The 24039-nt window shown below is 33.8% G+C and overlaps 2 protein-coding genes across 4 annotated transcripts; both read right to left on the bottom strand.

The window, feature by feature from the left end:
• Positions 1-2965: 2965 nt before the first annotated feature.
• Positions 2966-5633, bottom strand: LOC123227821 (disease resistance protein RPV1-like). The gene is made up of 2 exons (XM_044652973.1): positions 5145-5633; positions 2966-3995 (listed from the first exon to the last, which is right to left on the bottom strand). The coding sequence occupies exons 1-2, from the start codon at positions 5621-5623 to the stop codon at positions 2966-2968; spliced, it is 1509 nt and encodes a 502-aa protein (XP_044508908.1). The 5' UTR covers positions 5624-5633.
• Positions 5634-11121: 5488 nt separating this feature from the next.
• Positions 11122-15079, bottom strand: LOC123220996. 3 transcript variants are annotated; one of them, XM_044643657.1, is made up of 8 exons: positions 14920-15079; positions 14116-14395; positions 13893-14015; positions 13079-13296; positions 12841-12984; positions 12326-12543; positions 11742-12000; positions 11122-11605 (listed from the first exon to the last, which is right to left on the bottom strand). In XM_044643657.1, exons 2-8 carry the CDS (start codon positions 14231-14233, stop codon positions 11480-11482), a joined length of 1206 nt encoding a protein of 401 aa, XP_044499592.1. In that variant the 5' UTR covers positions 14234-14395; positions 14920-15079; the 3' UTR covers positions 11122-11479. The 3 variants fall into 3 exon arrangements, with proteins under 3 accessions (XP_044499592.1, XP_044499599.1, XP_044499604.1); XM_044643664.1 differs by having other exon boundaries at positions 14116-14202; XM_044643669.1 differs by having other exon boundaries at positions 14116-14193.
• Positions 15080-24039: the final 8960 nt, after the last annotated feature.

The raw sequence follows: 24039 nt of genomic DNA, 5'->3' as shown, positions 1-24039 counted from the left end.
GCTTTGTTGATTTGACTTTCTGGAAATCGGTAGCTGTAACATAACGGAAATGAATTATTAGACTTAATTCTAAGGAGAAGAGAAATACTGTCCATCGTCTGAGTGTTAAATTGTAGATGCTGCTTCAATTATAATCTAATGCAATTGTTATATATATATTTTTAATACAAATATAGGTTACTGTATTTTTTAAATAAAAAATTGATATTAAAAAAATAAATCCTATATTTTTAATATTTATACGTTTTCCACATATCCGTTCTTGTATTTTTGAAAAAATACATTTCGGCTTCTGTGTTTCAACGTTAACTTTCACACAAACTTTTGTGACATCTTAAATGAATTGTTTGTTGTATATGGGTACATTTGCTGGTTCGCAAGTGTAATGTTCCATATATATATATGAGTTTAATCTGTGACGGGGGTAACTTTGTCTTGCGTAGTCTGTCCATTTACATGCACCATGGCTGCTTCTCTCCAGCACTGTTCCATAGAGACAGAGTCTCAGCTAAAGCAATTAATGGTTATGGCGGGCGTATTTCTTGCTGGAAATCTCGAGCAGGATGTGCGAAGAAACTTGCTTCTTGAGCTGGAGTTGGGACAAGACCAGGACTTGTGGAAAACATATATATCAATGTGAAGTGATAGTTCGAGGCTTGAAAAGAAGTCAATGGTTCTAAGAATTTTTACTCTATGAACTTAAATAATCTCCTATGATTCAGTAAGCTCTTCCGAAAAAACAAGAATATAAATCCAGCAAAGTGCGCCTACAATTGAGTGTATTTGGTACAGAAGTAAAAGTCTTTTATAGTTGAAAAATACCAACATTTGGCATGCAACAAACATATGAAAGTTCGGCATATAATATTAATAGTAACGTTAAAATTGAGATTAATCATACAATGTTCTGCCAAGTTGAAAATTCATGTGTATCACGTAAACATTGTATTTTATAAAAATAAAATAAATAATTAAAATGATGAATGTATTTTTCATGTGTTGGGGGAAATCTATCGATTTATCAAAAAATCAAACTTTTGACTTAGTTCTTTTATATGCGAAACCAACCTTTTGGTTTAACCCTTAATAATCTCACGAAAAAATGATATTTATAAATCATCAAAAAACTATATATCATAGCAATATGAGATTCGGGGCTTTTAAAACACTACAGAGTACATATATATGCAACAATCCCCCACATTTTTCTAGAAGGTTTTTATAAGAAATTATTTTTCAGTTGGGTTTTACATTAGTGTGAATGTGTTAAATCTAGTACATACTAAATTATTATGACAATTTTATTAGTAATATAACTATATCAATAATTACAGTAGATGTAAGCATTTTGATCATCGAGTCAAATCATTTAAAAATACAGTATTTTATTTTCTTATCTTTATTTTTCATTTAATTATCATTATACAATAGTAAATGTACAATAATCTTTTTAGATTTTAATTGTTGTTATCATAACTCATCATGTGTAACACTTAGAATTACCTACACAAATTGATGACAAGAAATCGCATTAAGTCGTCAGCATAATCAAACTCATATCACTCACCTAAAGAAACTTCATAAGAAATAAACGAGTGCTTCAAAACTATAAAGTGGATCATAAAGTTTACAAGATGGAGGAATAAGGGCACGATGACGCTTTAATGCTTTTTAGAAGGTATGCCTTCTAAGAAAATTACCGCGTGGAAGGTTATACGCAGAGTTGTCAAGCAATGTAGTAGAATATGCTATATATAAGAGTTCCATTAGTTTCAAAAAAATTTGCTTCCTTCTATCCGACGAAAACGAGATTGGAAAAGTATTAGAGAAAACTCTTCACATGGGTTAGGTGCTAAAAATTTGTTACCTGAAAGAAGAAGACAAATATCTACAGGTGAAACTCTGAAAGCCAGTAACTTTATATGCAAAGGAAGAGGTAAAAGCTTTAATTGCTAAATCTATACAAATCAGTTTGAAATTCGTTCGAACTGTTATCCAAAATGAAAAAAATAATTTAAAATTTTTTATTTAAATCAAACTATTTTACAAAATAAATCAAATTAAACCAAACTAAATAATAATTTTTAAGCTATTTAATTCGGTTTTACAGTTTGAATCAATTTATACACACTCTTATATATTACTAATTAAGTATTATTCTATTGATATATTATCAATTATATTCAAATTAATAATCATTATATATGTGCATAGTCTTACGGAAAAAAAAAAAATACAATGAAGTGCAAAACCAGTTACAAGAAATTATTCAACAAATAATTGGGCAACTTAGAGATGATATGAATGAAAATCATTTAGAATCTCAGTAACTTTAGCAACTTAACTAGAGATGGATTAAGATAATAATATGGCCAATCAATAGATGATTATGAAGCCATATATGTGGATCAAACTTTACGATAACATTAAAAAAGATTATTAAAATCCTTAAAAAAATTTACTGCTTAAACCAACTCCAGCTCCAGGCTCAAGTTTCTTGGCACCTCCTGTTCGAGATTTCCAACAAGAAATAGGCGCGCCATAACCATTAATTGCTTTCACTGAGACTCAGTCTCTGTGAAACAGTGCTGGAGGGAATCAGGCTGGGTGCATGTAAATGGACATAATACAACTAAGTTACCACCGGCACACAATATATACTACTCAAAATAATATGTAGGCTGGGCAAACTCATATATATGGATCGTTACACTTGCAAAACCAGTAAACAGTCCAGCATGATGATTAAACAAATCTTCTAAAACAAAACACAACATCTAAAATGTAAAAGACAGCCTATAAAAAGCTTCCAAATGCAGAAAGCAAAGGTCTCCAATGGAAGCCATGCATTCCAAGTAAACATCCTTAAAAAGAGAAAATAAACTAATGAAAAAGAGGAAATCCAGCGTAGAGAAAACTTTCAGGACCAGATCGAAAATGTACCCATAATAATTCGTTCAAGATGTCACAAATGGCTGGGTGTAATTTTAGAGCATTTATGCCAGACAATTTCTCGACCAGTCTTTTGTAACAAATCATGCATTACCACTTTATTGTTGGTAATGGTTATTAAATGTTTATTTGCAAGGGCATTGATCCCCTTCTCTGGTGGGAAATTATTCCTAGCCTGCAGAGTTCTTTCGACGAGATCTTTGTCCACACCATTCAATAAGGACGCAATATCTAAAAATATCTTTTTCTCTCGACCTTCTAATCCATCATAACAAATTTTTAATATTTTCGGGAAAGTTACATTAGGAATTCCCTCAATTATATTGAGTGTACTTTCCCAATCTTGTGGCCTCTTTCCAGAGAGAAAGCAACCCAAAATTTTAAGAATAAATGGAACACCCTTAGCATGAACTATTACCCTTGTTGACAGCTCCGAATAACGTTCCCCGGGATTGTGATCTCCAAAGGCATACGAATTGAAAAGCATAAGAGCTTCAGCATGCAATAATCCCTCAACCTTGTAAATTTTGTCCACTCTACAATCTGTCAGCACTTTTTCTTGTCTAGTTATTATGACAATTCGACTTCCTGGACCAAACAAATCAAGACCCCCGATTAAAAATTCTATTTGACCAGATTGTTTCACATCATCAAAAACCATGAAAACCTTCTTGCTGCCAGACTTTTCCTTCGTCGAAACTGGAGAATTTTTGTCTACGAATGTGATTGATGACAGAATTTCTTCGCGTAGTGAAATTAGTCCACTTCTCTGTGCCCGTTGCCGAACATTATCAATGAAGCAATACCTGTCAAACTGCCCATAGACTCTGCGGTAAATAACACTAGCAACGGTAGACTTCCCTACTCCAACAGTGCCCCAAATTCCCACCGTGAAAACGTCTTTCGATCCAATGCATAAGAGAGATTCGATTTTGTCAATGTGTTTTTTCACACCAACCAGTTCCTTATCTTTCACTGGCGATAGATAATTAAGCTTATCATAAACGTCACTCGCAATCTGTTGTACAAGTACAGCTTCATGTCTGGCAAATACCAGAAGTAAACGTGTATAGATAAAGATATTGAATGAGACATGACAAATAAACGTGTATTTGAATGACACCAATCAATCCGACTTTAGTTTACTCTCGGTTTCTTTGAACAAGGGTGAGCATTGTCAGGTTTGTTCAATTTAATAACTTTAAACCAAACTGAAAACAAAGTTTGAAAAGATTCTATACCAAACCAAATATTTTTAGGTTTCAAACAAGATAAAACCAAATTGAAAAAATATATTTTATTTAGTTTGAATTATGGGTTGTAAAAACATTCAATTTTAAATATATTATATTTAATAAATAATAATTAAATTATAATTTTTTACAACATGATCATTAATATATAAAATAAAATATAAAATATATAAACAATAAATATGTAAAAAAATAATAAAATAAATATCAAAAATAAATGTTTCACTTAATTGTTTTTCAACAAATTTTATCAAATATAATTTTATTTTTATATAATTTTAAAAAATACGATTTATGGTTTGGTTTAATTTGGACACTACTCAAACATAGATCAAACCGTTTTATAAATTAAATCAAATCAAACTATAATTTTTAAACAGTTAGATTCGATTTTATGATTTGAAAAGAATTATGTGTACTTATATCTTTGATGATGTCAGCAATGGTTAAATGATTATATATGATGAAACAAAAATGTATGATTAATGAGTTTAGGCTAAAGTAAGAAGAAAATGAGTCCTTTCATCATACTTTAGGTAGGACAAAATCATGTGACCGTCAAACTAACGTAGAAAATTGCCACGATTCGTTTATAGCAGAGAAGACAAGATCTTTTTAAGATTTTAGGTGATGGCGACCGGGAAAGGGAGGCTGTGGCGGTGGTGTAGGTGGAGGTTGTAACGGGATAAATGCGAAAACCGTTAACCTTCATGAAAGGGTTTCACTTTTTTTTCTTGTATTTATGTTTGTTCCTCGAGAAAAAGTTAAAACTGCGGAAGGCTGAGATTGGCTTAATAGGTAAAAGGATGCTACGGCAGTGAGCGTAATGGTGTAGCTAGCCTGAGTTGAGAAAGTTATGAATTTTAACTGTAAAACTATGAAGATGAATATTCACATTAAAAAGAGTTATCTCATGTCATAGTTTCCCATCAAAATTACCTGACGACGTCTGAATCCCAGCCCGATAGGGTGGCTACTTCTGTCAAAGCAGTCCTCCATTGATCTGCCTGTTCCATAAACCGCTCTTCAAGCTTGGCAAATTCATCCCCAAAAGACCCCGATTGCCTCCTTACATGTCTAGGCTCGACATGATAAAACACTGGTATTACAATCTGCCCTTGTTCTTTCTTGCATCTAACAATCTGTACAAGTTCTTCAAGGCACCATGTGGAAGAGGCATAACCTGGGGAAAAAACGATAACTGCAATCTTTGATCTTTCAATTGCATTCAAAAGAGACGGGTTTATATGCTCTCCTCTGATAAGTTGGTCATCAAGAAAAGCTCTAACATTTCTCTTAGTCAAAGCTGAGTAGAGATGACTGGTAAAACCAAGGCGGGTATCCTCGCCTCTAAAACTAAGGAAAACATCGTACTTCTCCTCAAGGGAAATTCCAGAAGAAGAAGAAGAAGCAGCCATTATTCGGACCAGTAGGGATAGAAGATAAGTTGCTGAATTTTTCAGTTCCTCATCACCTCTCTATTTATAACCAGTCCGTGCCAGTGAACTTATCAAGATCACCGACGGTTATCATTAGCATCACTCCTTACTAACTAAACTAAGACTTTGGTCTCTGTATTAATTTGTATCCTTCTTAAGTTTTCTTTATATTAATTTGTATCCTTCTTAAGTTTCAACGAAATGTAGCTTTTTATATGACTTTTATTAAGGGTGGTATATGAGTGGACTTAGACCCGGTTAGCCGTGAGCATCTGGTAAAGAAAGGGATTTCTAGTTATACAATCACCGTGCTATGAGAACAAATATAAAATGGTAATCCATTGTTGACGAAAATCTCAAAGTTCTGTGATATGAATGAGCACTCTTCGAGTTAGTGCCAAACTGCAATTGCAACTTTATTTTGATAAATCGCTTAGCTCCCCATTAGAAATTGCATCTCTTTCTTATAGTCTTTAATATAGAAGTGCTAATGTTGTGATAATTTAAAATACAAAATATAGATAAAATCTTTTATCTAACTCTTCTCTTGGGTTGTTAGAGTAATATTTATCCTACCCGATCTTTCTGCTTTTACATCACAAAATCATTAAACCTTGTTGGCTTCCTTTTTATTCTGTAAGGTGGGACTGCGATGCCACTGTCCCTTTTGTATTCCGTTGCACCTTTGTATCTATTTAATAATTCAATATCTTCTTAAACTTCCAAATCCTATCCATTTCCATTGGCCCATTCGATAATCCCCTTATCCTCCAACTCAATACCAGACTAGCTATCACTTTCCCACCTGTCAAAAAAGACCTTGTCCTCATGGTCAGAAAGGTGATACAACTTGCAAAATGCATCAAATTTTTCCCAAGTAGCATCTTCCAAAGGGTTGTGAGACCATTGGACTAACACTTGGCAAGCTTTTTTTCCATGCACCTTTTGGATTCGAGTAGCTATGTTAGCAATTGGAGAAAGGATAGGTTGATTATTGTGACTGACTTCAGGTAAAGGATAACATGATGTAGTTAGGTACCCTTAAATGCCTTCAACAATGAAACATGGAAGGTAGGATGTGTTTTACTACTAGGTGGAAGTTAGAGTGTGTAAGCAATGGGTCTTGCTACAGCTAACATAGGAAATGATCCAAAAAAAATGACGACTCAACTTTGGGTTCAAGCGTTTAGCTATTGTGGACTGTATATAAGGTTGTAATTTGACCATTACCAAGTCTCTTAGCTAAAAGATCACCTACTTTCTGTGTCGATCTGCCAATTGTTTTATTTGATTATGAGCTTGTAACAAGTGATGTTTAAGTTTTCTTAACAGTTCATCTAGATTGCTTAACATTTTGTCGAGTGCTTGGGTAGATGAGGAGCCTCTCATGTATGCAGGAATAGTAGGGGGAAGTCACCTATAACCTGTTTAAAACGAACTCATCCCAATTGTGGATTGGTGACTAGTGTTATAATGGAATTCAACCCATCCTAAGTAAGTGTACCACTACTTGGGTTGGCCAACTGTGAATGCATGTAAATATTGTTCAATATATCAATTTAGTACTTCAGTTTGGCTATCCATTTGTGGGTGGTAAGCCAAGCTCATTTGCAAGTGAGTCCCCATCTGTTCACATATTTTCCTTCAAAACTGACTTGTAAAAATAGGGTCTTTGTCGAACACAATCGAATGAGGCATTCCAGACAACTTAATCACCATGTTATAAAAAAAATCAGCAACCTTTGTGGTTGAATAATGTGATGAAAAGGCCATAAAATGTGCATATTTTGAAAGATGATCAATAACTACCAGTATGGTTGTATAACCGTTTGAGTTAGGAAGCCCAACTATAAAATCAAGGGTTAAGTCCTCCCACACCCATTTTGGAACCTCTAATGGTTGCAACAACCCATATGGAGCCTTTATAGAATACTTAACAGCTTGACAAACGACATACTTGCTAACAAATTCCTTAACTACTATCTTCATCTCAGGCCAATAAATATTAGTTACAAGTCAAATATAGGTGCGCTTCATACCAGCATGCCCACTAATGGGAGTTTCATGGAACTTCTTCAATATCAAATCCTTCAATTTGGAATCTTTGCTTAAATAAAACCACCCTTTAAACAACAAGACCCCATCTTGTAAGCTATATTATTTGCTAAAGTCTTCTATAATTCTTGTAATTCTAGCACTTTTCCATTATCTTTTTTTTAACTCCTTCAAAAACTAAAAAAAGATAGTAGTAATGGTCATATTGCACCTGGTTTTGCTCTCCTCATGCTCTTTGTCAAACTTCCTTGAAAGGGCATATGCTACTATAATTTCACTGCAAGCCTTATATCCAATTGTGAAATGAAATCCCAATAATTTCTTGGGAAAAAAACTGCTACTCTAGGGATTACACCACTTGGGTGAATAACTCCTTAAGATTGGTCTATTCTAATGATAAAGTGTTGTCCCAAGAGGTGTTGTCTCCATTTACCAACAACTTCCACAATGGCATATAACTCCCTAACATAGGTTGATGGTCCAACCATTTTTGTTTCTAATTTCTTGCTAAAAAAGCAAGTGGTTGCCCTTCTTGCATCAAAATAGCCCTGACTCTTGAGTTAGACACATCTGTCTCAATCACAAAGGTTTTTATAAAGTCTAGTAAACGTAAAACTAGAGTTTGTGTCATACTAAGCTTTAATTTGTTAAATGCTACAGTAGATTACTCCATCAATTTGAATGATTCCCTTTTAAGCAAATCACTTAAAGGTGCTACAATAGATGCATAATGTTGGACAAATCAATGGTAATATCCTGTGATTCCAAGAAAACCCCACCACTGTTTTATATTCTTGGGCATTGGTCAACTGATTATTGCTTCAATTTTCTTCGAATCTACCTTGACTCCTTTCGAAGTGACAAGATGGCCAAGATATTCAATTGTCATCCAAAAAAAATTCACATTTGGTAGCCTTGGCAAAAAACTAATTAGCAGATAAACAATCAAGCACAATTTGCAAATGCATCACATGTTCTACAGTTGATTTATTGTAAACCAATATATCATCAAAAAATACAATAACAAACTTTTGTAAATAAGACTGAAAGACCTGATTCATTACTGCTTAAAAGGTTGCAAGAGTGTTGGATAGCTTAAATAGCATTACTACAAATTCTTAATGATCCTCGTGTGTCCAAAAAGTTGTCTTATGAATATCCCTCCCATCTATCAGTATTTGGTGATACCCTGAGTGAAGGTCTAACTTGGAAAAAATGGTTGAGCCACCCAACTCGTTCAATAGCTCATCTATTGTTGGTATAGGAAATCAATCTTTAATGGTTAACACATTGTGTACTCTATAATCTATGCAAAATCACCTTTATGGCTTCTACAATTTCCTCATTCCTCATTTTTTTATTTATCTCTCAATGAAAGCACCAATGATACGAATGAGCACTCTTCGAGTCAATGCCAAACTCCAATTGCAACTTTATTTCGATAAATTACTTAGCTCCCAACTAAGAATTACATTGCTTTCTTATAGTTTTTATTACAGAATATTCTAGAGTGCAAATATTGTGATAATTTAAAATAGAAAATATAGATAAAGCCTTTTATCTAGCTCTTCTCTTGGATTGTTAGAGCAATATTTATCCTATCCGATCTTTCTGCACCTGCATCACAAAATCATTAAACCTTGTTGGCTTCCTTTTTATTCTGGAAGGCGGGACTGTGGTGCCACTATCCCTTTTGTATTCCGCTGCACCTTTGTATCGACTTAAAAATTTAATGCCTTCTTGAACTTTTAAATCTTATCTGTTTCCATTGACTCATCCAATAATCCTCTTATCCTCCAACTCAATACTAGACTAGTTATCATAATGTTACATCAAAGAAATGAACTCCACTGGTGTCAAAACTAATAATGGCAACTTAGCTGCAAGAAAATGGATATGTCATCCTTAGCGATTGGTGTATTGAAATTAGAAATGCTATTGGATCAATGCAAGTTGAGCTGATTTTGTATTGCTGATTAACCTCAAGGGTTATTTAAAGAACAATAGGGGGAGCAAAACGTGCAAAGGAAGAACCAAGAAGCTTCTGATTCTTATTTTATGGTTACAATAGATTAGGGTGCGAAAGAACAGAAGCATTGTCAATGACTCAATGTCTCTACTCTTGCTCTGTGACTGATAGTTGTGTTTTTGTTGGTTACAATCTTGTTTCTTGAACTATCAAAAAATAATATGTTGTATTTCAATCCAGTGTAGAGTTTTAATATTGTGCCATTGAAAACAGAATAATCATTAAACAAATCTTTTAAAACAAAATATAGCATCTCATATGTAAAACGATAGCCGATAAAAAGCTTCCGAATGGAGCCAGCAAAGGTCTCCAATGGAAGCCAATGTACCCATATAGAACAAACAATTCATTCAAAATGTCATAAACGATTGCGTCGATTCTTAATGGATTTCTGCCGGTCAATTTCTCAATCCATCTCTTGTAACTAATCATGCATTACTAATTTATTGTTCGCAATACTTATTAAATGTTTATTTACCAAGGCATTGATCCCCATCTCGGGTGGGAAATTATTCCTGACCTTTCGAGTACCTGCTACCAAATCTATATCCACACCATTCAATAAGGACGATATATCTTATGTCCACATCATGGCAAATTTTTAATATTTTCCGGAAATCTGCATTAGGAATTCTTTCAACTATATTCAGTGTACTTTCTCAATCTTGTGGCCTCTTTCCAGAGAGAAAGGAACCAAAATTTTAAGAACAAATGGAGCACCTTTAGCATGCACTATGACCCTTTGTGAAGCAATGGAAAATGAATACAGTAATAAAGCGTGTGTGCAATGGAATGTATATTTATTTTGACGATGCGCAAACTTTCTCCACTGTCCCTCTAATTCAGTTGGGGCATTTTAACACTGAAAGTTCCCTTTCATGTGAAGCCCTTTTATGTCCATTTTTTATTTGTATGAATTTGTTCTCAAACTAGAAAGGGTTTTGAATGAGCCAATCTTGGATCAAATTATACTCAACAGGGTAGTGCAATCCAGCCACAGAACCTTAGAATCTCATCTTGGACTTGGAGCTTACAAAATCCATGTGTTTGGATTGTTCAAAGTCAGTGATTAAGTCTCCGTAGCCCATACATGTGACACAAATTTAGGACTCTGGCAGTCAATGCTTCGTTAACAATACAATCAATTCTGCTTTTCTCAGCTTCTATTATGGATCACGTAGAGGTAAAAGAATGTTATGTGGCTATTTCTTGTTTAACATGCACACCCATTAATGCCTCATTAGCTCAGTTGATAGCTATCTTTTACCGGGGAAACAATTATTGGTAGTACACTTATAAGATCATAATCTCCAAGGTAACTGACCAAAATTATCCTGCTTCAGCTTTCTGGTGGATAGTCGGCAATAAATTTCAGATGGAAGTTATGTTGAAATTGAAATCAAGTTCTCACCTGCTACAGCATTGAGTGATTTTATTTAATGCAAGTCGAAGTTCAAATCATTCAAACAACTTCCACCTGCGTAAATGAATTAAAAAACATCTATGTAAATAATACACGTCTCCTGTTGTCTTCACAGCTTTCATTTGCTGTCAATACAACGAAGTTATATTTTGGGTGGGAAACGGCGTCAAGGGCAGCCAAGAACAGATAGCCCCAATAAGTATTCTAATTTGCAACTGAAATACGTTTCGCAAGATGCAGCAGGAGATCCCCACCCAGTTCGATTGAATGAAATCAGATGTTCCATTGAGAGAATGTGAACTGCAACATGAAATCATGTGAAATTTACTCAAAAATCATATTTTGTTCTTCCACTCGCCAGGATGAGACATAACATATCCGAAAGGTTAGAAGAACTTAAGAAATTCCAAGACTCAAGCATTAGGCGTTTCCTCGATCCCTTAAAATGAACAACCTGTATGATAATACAAGCAATGCTTTAGATAATGTTAGCACATTCATTATTCTGAGCCAGACCAGAGACTTTGATTCCTATGTCAGTTATTGAACAAGATCATTATGAGAAATTGAAGTTGGTTATTAAAGCACACCTTAACATCCAAGGGCATGCCATGAAATTGGCCTGCACCCTCAGGCGGAGTCCAATTGTATGTAGCACAAGGTAAAAATAGCACAGAAGCACCACCGATTTCTTCAACAAAGGCCTGTGCTTTGGTGAATCTCCTTGTATCAAAAGATGCATGAGACTTGACAACCCAAGCAAGAGCTAACTGATCACCAAGCATTCTCGAAGCATTCATGTATTTGGAACCATAAATGCTTAATACTTCCTGAAGAAATACCTTTGTCCTGCAATCAAATTCAACATTTTCGTTTTCTTCTGTGATATATTTATATGAATTTATCAGCATTTCTTATTTGTAATAGGATATTATGATGAAAGAAAAGAGAGGGAAGAGAAGAAAAAAGGGCTTTGGGGGAGAGGAGTGAAGATGTATGATCTATAAATGTCAAAGTGGAAAACCAAATTCATCAGCAGAACCTAATTACCCTAAAAGGTCTATAAGATAAAATTTTGAATTTGGCAACTGGAACAGAAAACATTCAACTCTTTCTTTCAATCATCTCAGTTTTCTAGAGAAAAATAAATGCATTAAAACAACAAATTCTGCACCTTAAAATCCCATCAGGGGTGCCTCTAACAGCTATAAATCCAGAATTCAGAGGTTGATCCTTGTTGTTCCTGAAAGTTAGTGCCAGATGGAAGTTTGGGTGGTTTTGAAATATATGACCCAAGTCATCAACCACAGCTATATCTGAGTCAGTGAAGATGTAATGATTTATATGCCTTCGCCCCTGAGAATGCTCCTCAAGCTTTCTTTCTAGAAAGGTCTGCATAAAAGGAATAACATTTGAACAAGAAAAGATAAACCAGAACCATTCATAGCATAAGAAATTAACATAAAGGTCTTGATTTCCAATGTTAGCATTTAATAAGTGTTTCTTCAATAAATATCCAGATATTAATAATAAATTAACAATATTCAGTGGCAAAAAGAGGGAGGGGGTAGGAGTTGGTCTCCTAATTGATATCAATATATATAGTTAAGTTCTGGAAACAATTTTTATGATCATAATTATCAGTGAAAACAAAAATATTCTACCTATTTATCAGCTATTTGCTCTTACAATGTAAGACCTGATTCTTTGGAGCATCAACCTTTCTCGAGAATATTCACCCTCTATTGGATATATGGTGACCCCTTTTCTGTGCACTGAGAGATCTGAAGCAGGATCAGTTAGAATGATTACATCACTTAGGGGCATTGTCACCTGTAATCAATTGAAATTTAAAGAATCCTCAATTTGTAAAATTGAAAAGCTATGAACCTCAAAACAAGTTTTGATGGATTTTCCAAATACCCACTTCAATGAAGTTAATGAACACATTCAATATAGCCATTGACCTCTCTGTCTTACTATAAGAAGCATTTCCAACAGAAAGCAAGTTTATTGCTCTACCGTCCGCGTTGATATCAAGTGAGGTGTTATAAATTGTGAAAACAGTGACAAAAGAAATTCTATCTCCAACACTTGCAACGTGAGAAGAGGCTGAAAAATGGGTCTTGTTGAGAGCCTTGATGCCTGAGAAATATAAGAAACAGGGAATGCACAGTCAAAGCCCAGACAATAGTAGAGGAACTTGGATGCAGAAGCAAAGAGTGCATTTCTGAAGACAATGTTCAAATAACCACTGGTGTGGCACCACTACAACTCAGATTGTGAAATTTATATATATTTACATAAGTACCTACTGTGGTTCACAAAATTCTACCACTCCAGTCCATACAGAATAAAGAATAGATTATAATACACAGAGAAGTCATTGTCCCCACTGAGATGTAACACTATTCAACAGCATATTTAATTATAACAATATTCAGCGTTGTAGCAGCCAAAGATTCATGTCCAGCATATTAATGTTAAACATGCACAACAGAATCCAACTAATAATCTGAGCATTAAGTTGTATGTTCAATAACCAAATAGGTAAGAGTTATTATTTCCAAACAAACTATTCCACACTCAAAATGAACAAGACGAGAGACAGAGTATACAAGAAATAAGGAAAATCTGCTTTTTCTATATCCAGAAACTCAAATTGCAGGTCAAAGTGTTTAAGGCTACAAAGTAAATTAGTGGATCATTAATAAGTTAGAAAAAAAAAAAAAAGCGAAAACCTTGGCATTGCAAACGATTAGGCAACCCTTGACCAGCAGCAGGCCCAAGAACCAGATGATCAAACTTCTTCCTATTTTTCTTGGGCAGATCTTCTACAATAGAGTTTTTGTGCAATTCAAGAACTGGAAAATAAACCAATTATATTCTATCAAAACCATACCAAATCAAGGAAACATTGGAAAATTCCACTGTATCATAATGGAAGAAGACAAGAACAATTACCTGATAACAGATAAGGAAGAAAGAAGAGTAGTGGGAGTAAGAAAAGGTAAAGGCGCCATCCAACACCTATTCTCATTCCTGAAAAACCTTTAAAAGGATTTGCCGACTCAGAAACCATTGCCAAGACAAAAGGAAAGGCAAAAGAGAATTATATGCATAGTATATTTCCCTTCTGCACCCAGTCTTTTATTTCACTGATGTTGCAAATAAAAAAACAATAATTTTACCCAGTGATTGTGGAACTTATACAACAATCACAAGTTTTAAATCACAAATGCCACTGTGAAAATGAAAAAACAAAAATAAGAAGATGACCAATATCCATCTGCAATTTTACAAGATGCCAAAACAGGATCCATCATGCACCAACACTTTCATACTGAAAGAGTTAACAAACAGCATATGACTCTAAACTAATTCTATTGCTAATAGACCGAAGCTCATGAATTATTATGATTTAATTATACACTCAAAGTTTCAATAACTTAATTATTCACCTAGATCCGTTCCCAACACACAGAGCGATTATAAATTCAATTTATTTCTCATTTCCCATTATCACAGCTATCATTACTAAATACGAACTACTTATAAAGTATCTCTGCTTTCTCTAACAGTAGAAAGAATACCCCCACTTCAAACCAACCATTTCCGCAATAAAGTTAAGATTTTCGGAGGCCATTGAATATATAGATCTCAGTTCATATATACTTGACAATGTAAAGGGTCGCAAAGGATAGCAGAAACTACTCACAGTATAATAAATATGAAAAAAACAAACCTTTGGGAGAGAAAGAGACTAACCTAGATAGATAAAGTAAAACCCAGAAACCGGAGCTCGTATAAATTGTGATCTAAAGAAGAAATTGAGAAAGAGATCTCGATACCCTTTAAAAACCGAGTCTCTGAAGCTGTTATTAACCTCGGCGCCCTGCTTCAAATTACAATCCTTTTGTGACTATTCTGAAACAATTGCCTTTTTTTCAACATTAAATCTTATAGCATTAAATAATTAAAAATATTAAAATATTTGTTTAGATTTAAATTTAATTTTTTTAATTATGAGAAAATATTATCAATACAAAAATTACTTTCAATAACCTTATATTTTTTTCAACTCAATAATTTATTATAAAGTACAATATTATTTTTCGTCTTACAACCTTATAACATAATCAAAATAATATTTATAATAATTAAATATTTATTTTTCTTTTGTTATCATCAGTTTTTCATTTTTAATGCTAGTGGACTACTGTCAAGTACAGAATTGGCCATTGGATGTCCCATATTTCCAGATGTACCCGTTGTCCTAACCAGCCTATTGTTTTCCACATTTCCAATACTAACATTTTTAACCTGAGTTGCCAAATTGGTCATTTCCTTCGGATTTCAAAGCCTAACAATGTGTTTCTGTTTAGCCTCTATTCGAATTTTTGTAAAACAAACTCTGCTTCAAACAGAGTGATTTTCTCTATGAGAGAGTCAAGTTTAAGGACCTATACATCTAAGACAAAATTCAACACTCTTCCTCAGTTATCAATTGACTACTAGATGTCATGGCATCAACTAACTCCTTTCATTTTTTCCAAGCACTCACTCACACTTAGCATGTTTCCAAGCTGCAGTATTATAATTCTAGAGAATAATCCATGCATCAATTGCCTTGCAATTTTAAGACTTTTAATCCATGCATTATTAATTGGATAAAGTCATCCCAATTGATCTTCTAACTTTTTCTTTGGTCTTCAAGATTAACACTTGGTAGAATAGCAGAGTTAATATGGGTTTTGGCTGTTTTATTTAAAACCTATTAAGATTCTATCATTATTGACATTTTTGTTTCTCATATAATGAACACGGTATATAGATATATGGAACTTCATTCATATACTTTTGCATTTAGGATTGTTTACATGAACATATATGTACGTATATGAACCACTAAACAAATAGCCATGGGTTATCAGTTTCCTTTCAGTTCTGTAACTGTTTAAAGCCGTTAATGGTTGAGTGGTTTGTAACTTCTTTCCCTTCACATTCTTCAGTTTACATCCTTTATGGTAGGATGTATATTAAGCCATCTTCAAGATCCTGAGTGAATGATTTTAAAAGAAAAGCATACATACATCATATTCTGAAAAATTAAATCACCTAGAAAACACAACATACAAGCACATTCCAATGGTATATTCTGTAACAAATCATCTAACAATGGTGAGAGATTAGTGTTTATATTCCGCAATCATAAATTTTATGATTTCTATCCTGAATATTTGTGATTATACATAGATAGAAACATTCTTTTATGTCCAACATTTGATATCAGAGCAACTATGATCTCTACCTTGCTTTGTTATAGATTTTATGTTTAATTTGAAATTGTTGTAGAGAGAGAAAATTTATGTTTGGCATTTTCAGCTTAAAATTATAGTTTATATAAATTCTACATGAAAAACTAAGAATATTGGTATATAAAATATCAAAATCAAGTCTTGTAGGATGATTTAAGGGGTTTTTTATATTCAAATCTGAAACCGAGTCTATCAACCGACTCATGACATGGCTGGAGGTCAGGGACAACATTCAGATGACATGTCATATGTGTCTCCAGCTTCTTCTGTATTAAACCTATTCAGCCGACATGTCATCTATATTTAGAATATGCAGACGGCATGTCAAAAAAGAAAAAAACAAAATCATTCTATGTTTTAAACCTTGGACCATTTGATTATAGCGTGCAAGGTTTGCCATGAATCTGGTTTCATTTCTTGAGAATGTTAGACATTGAATCCGAATTTAGTGACTCAAAGTTGGTTTTTCAGTAGGTAAGTGAAGTGTCTCATTAATTCAAAAATTTATGCTTTGCAAAAGCAAATATTTTAGTTTTATAAAGGCCAAAGAACTATTTCCCACCCAAAGTATGTTATTATCTCAAAGTTCCCTCTGTTAACTTTAAAAATCTCATTTATCCACCCATGAAAGGTTAAAATTAACGAAACTCTAACCCCTTAAAATTTTATCTCTTCCCCCCCCAACCTCTAAAAACTAACAATTTTTCCATAGACCAAGTTTTAAAAAATAGCATTCTCCTCAGGGTTTAGTTTTCAATCCCTGACGCCAAATTTGATGTCATCGTCGACGATGAAGCTTTCAAGAGGCATCACCATACTCTGATTGTCTCTCTTTTCTCCTCTAGAATGTTGGTCTATCGAGATCTCGCTTAGAAAGTCGAAGAGCTTCGTCGGGAGGTGTCTTATTTTATTGGCCTTAAGATCCACAGAAATAGACCTCAAGGTATTCTAAGTCTGTTTTAAAAAACCTATATCAAACAAAGCTTTAGAGAGATTTCAGATGAAAGATTGTTTACCAAGTATAACACCAATTGTGAAGGGTGATAAGTTCAATTTGAACCAATGTCCTAAAAATGAACTTGAAAAGAAACAAATACAAAACATTCCTTATACTTCAGTTGTTGAAAGTCTTATATATACTCAGGTCTACACAAGGCCTAACATTGCATTTTCAATTAAGATGTTAAAGAGATATCAAAGTAACCCAAGTATAAACCATTGAAGAATTGGAAAGAAAGTGATGCGGTGCCTTGAAGGGATCAAAGAGTACATGCTTATATGTAGATGGATTGATAATTTAGAGGTAGCTGGTTATTTTGATTTGAATTTTGTTGGCTGTGTTGATTCAAGAAAATTAACATTTGGATACATTTTTTTGTTTGTTGGTACAGTCATATCTTGGAAAAGTGTCAAGCAGTCACTGATTGTTACATCTACTATGGAGGCTAAGTTTGTTTCTTATTTTGAGGCTACAACAAATGGTGCATGGTTAAAGAGGTTCATATATGGGCTTAAAATTGTTGATTCTATTTCTAAACCAATAAAGATCTATTATGACAATTAAACTATTTTTTTTCTTAGCCAAAAATAGTAAAAATAGTAGTCAAAGTAAGCATATCGACATCAAGTATTTATCCATTAAAAAACGTGTAAAAGAAAATAAAGTGGTTATTAAACACATCAGCACTGAATTAATGATTGTTGATCTTTTGACAAAAGACATGCCACCAAAAAGTTTTAAAGATCATATAGAGCGAATAGAAGGTGATCTCATGTTGTAATTGTGATAGGAGTTGGTTCTATCGTATGATTGATGTATATACATTTTATGAATAATAAAATTTTTATTCAATATTTAGTTGATTTGTTTTCTCATTTTCATGTGCACAATTTTGTTTAGAATAACAATCAATTTTAAACTTGGAATAAAATAAGGTTTATTCATTAAGTTATAAAAAAAATAGATGTATCATGATACATGAAAGATAATACTAGTTCTTAGAGGACTGATTATCATGATTTGTGTATTTTATTTATTTACTTTAATATGTGAATTTTGAATTACGAACCAAGTGGGAGAATGTTAGTTTCCCTTCATTTTTGTAACTGCCCGTATCATTTTGGTAACTGCTTAAAGCAACTAATGGTTGAGTGGTCTGTAACTCTTTCCCCTTCACCTTCACATTCTTCAATTTACATCCTTTATGATATGATATATATTAAGCCATCTTCAAGGTCCCTAGGTGAATGATTTTAAAAGAAAAGCATGCATACACCATATTCTAAAAAATCAAATCACCTAAAAGACACATCATACAAGCACGTTCAAGTGGTATATTCTATAACAAATCATCTAGCAATGGCAGGAGATTAGTGTTTGTATTCTGCAATAATAAATTTTATGGTTTCTATCTTGAATATTTATGATTGTGCATAGATAGATACATTCTTTTATGTCCAACATGGGCATGGGTTGCCAAGACTTCAAGGAGTGTCTGATTGCCCCATTGTTACGGATAGAACTCAGGATGTAGATTGCAAAAATTTGATTTTTGATATTTGTGGTCTAGGAATCTATATGGTAGGATCAAGTTATTGAGGTGGTAGCCAAGCATAATCCTAGCTGGGAACACTCTGCAGGTAAGTAACATAATCTCCCAACGGTAATCCTTCTGCTTTTGAATCTCATTGACACTTTGGATTGAGAAAGATGATTTTCCTATATAAAAGGTATCTTTATGGAATTATGAAAGAATTGTTAATCAATATATATTTTCATTAATAAAGATTTGTATGATTTACAGAAATCCTGGTCCTTAAAAAGAGGAATAAATTGATTATAATCAAATAAAGAAAACATTTAAATACTTATAATCAATAAATAAAAACATATATTTATTTAACACTTCCCCGAATTTGAGGTGGAAGTTTATATAGCTGCAATTGGAAGCATACTGAATGAAAGTAATCACGAGAAAGCCTCTTGGTGAAAATATATGTAAGTTGAGAGGCTTTAAAGACATAGTGAAGATGGAGAGCTTCACGGGCAACTTACTCACGATTGAAATATAGATAGATGTCATTATGTCGAGTATGAACATGGACAACAAGATTTGTGGCTATGTGGAGAGCAAATTGATTGTCACGGAACATCACGTCAATGGAGACAAGTGCAGGGGATTGTTAAGTTCACACGGAAGATAACAAAACCATCAAATATTAGCAATAACATGAGAGCACGGTACTTTGACTCTACATTGGATTGAGACACAACAGATTGTGACCAAGAAAAACATAAACTTAGGTGATAGAGCAAGTGGAGACATTGAGTCATTGACAATGCAGCTGTTCTTTCGCAGCCTAATCTAATGTGACCGTAAAATAAGAATCCGAAGGTTGTTGGTTCTTCGTTTGCACATTTTGCCTCCCCCTATTGTTCTTTAAATGACCCTTGTGGTTAATCAGCAATAAAAATCAGCTCAACTTGTATTGGTTCAACTTGCATTTCAATACACTTATCCATTTTCTTACAGCTAAGTTGATATTATCAGTTTCAAACCAGTGGAGTTCACTTCTTTGTCGTAAACATCAGTTTGAGATTTTGGGCAATGATGGACGGCATTTTATATTTGTAAACAATAACTTGTTATCATAGCTCGAAGACTTCAACATTGGCGTGCCTATATATATATATGTAATATAACTCCAACACTTCAACGTTGGTCTGCATGTGCTGTAAATATATACATATATATCCCTTTCTTCACCAGCTGCTCACAGGTAGCTGGTTCTATTTCCAGTCATATACCACCTTAAATAAAAATTAATAAGAAAACCTACACGTCTTTGAAACTTAAGAAAGATGCAAATATATAGAACTAAGTGTAAGTTGGTAAGGAGTGACACTAATGATACGCGTCGGTGATCCTGATAAGTTCACAGGCATAGCCTGGTTATAAATAGAGACGTGAAGAGCCGATAAAGTCAGCAACTTGTCTTTTATCACTACCGGTACGAACAGTGGCTTCATCTTCTTCTTCCGGAATTTCCCTTGAGGAGAAGTATGATGTTTTCCTTAGTCTCAGACAAATCACTTTTTCTTCTACCAACTTTAATATTTGGGAAATTTTAAAAATTAGGCAAAATTAAAGGGGTCTAAGCGAAATTGCCCAAAAAATTCAGGTTTAAGCAAAAATGCCCAGGTTTTGTGAAATGACGAAAATGCCCCCATATATAAACACAGCAAATTTTCACTGTGCAATTCAAAGAAAATTCGAATTTTTAACGCATCCCACGGCAATCCCACGGCGAACGTCATTTTCGCCGATTTTCTTGCTTTCCGGCAACCGAAAATGGCAAATAATGTTATCACATCTCCCGTAATCTTGTTTGGATCAAGTTATTGCTCATATTATTGAGATTTGATTGAGATTTTTCGGTTTGAAATTTTAGGGTTTACGGTTTGAACAATACTTAAAATGTTTTGATTCTTGGTTGTTTTTATTGAATTAATTGAGGGGTTTTATGTTATACAACGTGTAGATTCGATTTATGTGAAAATCGGTGGCTAAAACGACCAAAATTTGGCCGAAAATGACTGCCGAAGAGATCGACAGTCCGACGTGGGAACAGTGTTTCCCACGTCAAAATCAATAATCCCACGTTCAACCTAATTTAGGGGGGTAACTTAGCTTTTTAAAACAATTGGGGTAACGTGGGAGATCCTTAGCCCACGTGGGGTTTTTTTGAAATTTATCACGTCTACGTGAGTTTGGCGAAATTACTAAAATGTTCATATATATAACACAGAAAAAAAATTCCTATTTCCCACGTTAATATTAGCGAATTTACTGTGCATTTCTCTCAAATTTCAAAACATTTTCACGTCACCACGTTCATCCCACGGGCGATCTGATTTCCGTCGATTTTCTTGATTTCCGGCACCCACAAATGGAAAAGAAGGTTAGTATATCTCTCGTAATCTTGTTTATATCAAGTTATTGCTCATATTATTGAGATTTGATTGAGAATTTTCGGTTTGAAATTTTAGGGTTTACGGTTTGAATAATGCTTAAAATGTTTTGATTCTTGGTTGTTTTTGTTGAATTGATTGAGGGGTTTTGTGTTAGACAACGTGTAGATTTGATTTATGTGAAAATCGGAGGCTGAAACGACCAAGATTTGGCCAAAAATGACTGCCGAAGAGATCGGCAGTCCGACGTGGGAACAGTGTTTCCCACGTCAAAATCGTGCATCCCACGTTCAGCCAAGATTGGCTGTTTTTAGGGGGGTAAAGTTGCTTTTTTAAAATATTGGGAAGCTGGGGAAATTTCTTATAACACAGTGGACCTTTTAGAGTTTGAGTTTTCATGAGGGGGTAAATTGAGATTTTTCTTATCTAGGGTTTTTGATTGTGTAGTTTTCGAATTTTATATCCGTTTTTCTGTTCTAGGGTTTTTCAACTTTTAGAATTCGAATTTCAATTCCGTTTTTTCGAATTTCATCGTTTTACGAGATATTGACTCGTATTTTTCAAATTTCCGAAGGATTTTTCGATTGTTTCCATTCTAGGGTTTTTCAACTTTTAGAATTCGAATTTCAATTCCGTTTTTTCGAATTTCATCGTTTTACGAGATATGGACTCGTATTTATCAGATTTTCGAAGGATTTTTCGATTGTTTTCATTCTAGGGTTTTTCAACTTTTAAAATTCAAATTCAATTCCGTTTTTTAGGATTTCACCGTTTTACGAAATATGGACTCTTATCTTTTAGATTTCCAAAGGCTTTTTCGATTGTTGTCATTCTAGGTTATTTCAACTTTTAAAATTGGAATTTCAATTCCATTTTTTCGAATTTAACCGTTTTACGAGATATGGACTCGTATTTTCCATATTTCTGAAGGATTTTTCGATTGTTCCCATTCTAGAGTTTTTCAACTTTAAGAATTCGAATTTCAATTTCGTTTTTTTGAATTTAACCGTTTTACGAGATATGGACTTGTATTTTTCAGATTTTCTAAGGATTTTTTGATTGTTTCCATTCTAGGGTTTTTCAACTTTTAGAATTCGAATTTCAATTCTGTTTTTTTGGATTTCACCGTTTTACGAGATATGGACTCTTATCTTTCAGATTTCTGAAGGATTTTTCGATTGTTGCAATTCTAGGTTATTTCAACTTTTAAAATTGGAATTTCAGTTCCATTTTTTCGAATTTAACCGTTTTACGAGATATGGACTCGTATTTTCCAGATTTCTGAAGGATTTTTTGATTGCTCCCATTCTAGAGTTTTTCAACTTTTAAAATTCGAATTTCAATTTCGTTTTTTCGAATTAACCGTTTTACGAGATATGGACTCGTATTTTTCAGATTTTCGAAGGATTTTTTGATTGTTTTCGTTCTAGGGTTTTTTAACTTTTAGAATTCGAATTTCAATTCTGTTTTTTCAGATTTCACCGTTTTATGAGATATGGACTCGTATTTTTCAGATTTTCAAAGGATTTTTTGATTGTTGCCATTCTAGGGTATTTCAACTTTCAGAATTCGAATTTTAATTCTGTTTTTTCGAATTTCACCGTTTTATGAGATATAGACTCTTATCTTTCAGATTGCCATTCTAGGGTATGTCTGACAAGGGCATTAAATGACTCAGTAATATTTGTGGTCATAATATTGTATCGATGCCCTAGAAAGTACGCTCTACTCCAACGGTGAAAGCCGACATCCCGTAGATAAACTCCAGCTTGGGGGTTCATTGAGTCAATGGATTACATCATCGAACCAAATTCAGACTCTGTGTATGATTTAGCGGCTTTCCAATATGCACCCGCGACCTGTAAGAGGGAAAAAAATATGAAAACTCATTGTAAGCAAAATGTTTGAAAATGATAAACTGTTATAAATTTAATTACTTGTTTACAATATACCTTTGAGTCTCGTTTATACTTTGCCCGAATGTTACACAGAAGGTGATGACAACAGCATCCATGGTGGACATCTGGAAAGACTTCAGCCATTGTCGAGTAGATAGCATGATGTCGATCGGAGATTATTGCAAGCTCAGAGAGGTCAGGGATGCATTCTTTAATTCTCATAAGAAACCAACACCACGTGTCGTGATCTTCTTTTTTGTCGACACCGAAACCAATAGGGTATATTTGATTATTACCATCAAGAGCCACCGCAATAAATAAATGCCCCAGATATCGACCTTTAAGGAAAGCAGCGTCAATGCAAATAACGGGGCGAAGATATTGACTAAACGCACGAACGAAACATCCTAACGCCATGAAAAAATTTGTAAATCGATGCTCATCATCTGTTTCAATAGCAGTAACGGTGCCCGGATTAGTATGTTGTAAATTGTAGCAATAATCTGGTAACAGCATAAAAGATTCCTCCGGTGAACCTCTCAATGAATTGATAGCCCAATTTTTTGCCTGCCAAGCCTGTGAGTAGGAAATATCAATTTTATATCGGTCGGCGATGTCTACAATTATTTCTTTAGGCTGATAAATTCGATCAATCATCACAAACTTTGATCTCATTAATTGACCTAAAGCTCGGGCCCCA

This window comes from Mangifera indica, chromosome 1 (assembly GCF_011075055.1).
Source record: "Mangifera indica cultivar Alphonso chromosome 1, CATAS_Mindica_2.1, whole genome shotgun sequence".
Classification (NCBI taxonomy): domain Eukaryota; kingdom Viridiplantae; phylum Streptophyta; class Magnoliopsida; order Sapindales; family Anacardiaceae; genus Mangifera; species Mangifera indica.
This window is presented reverse-complemented; position numbering and strand designations above follow the sequence as displayed.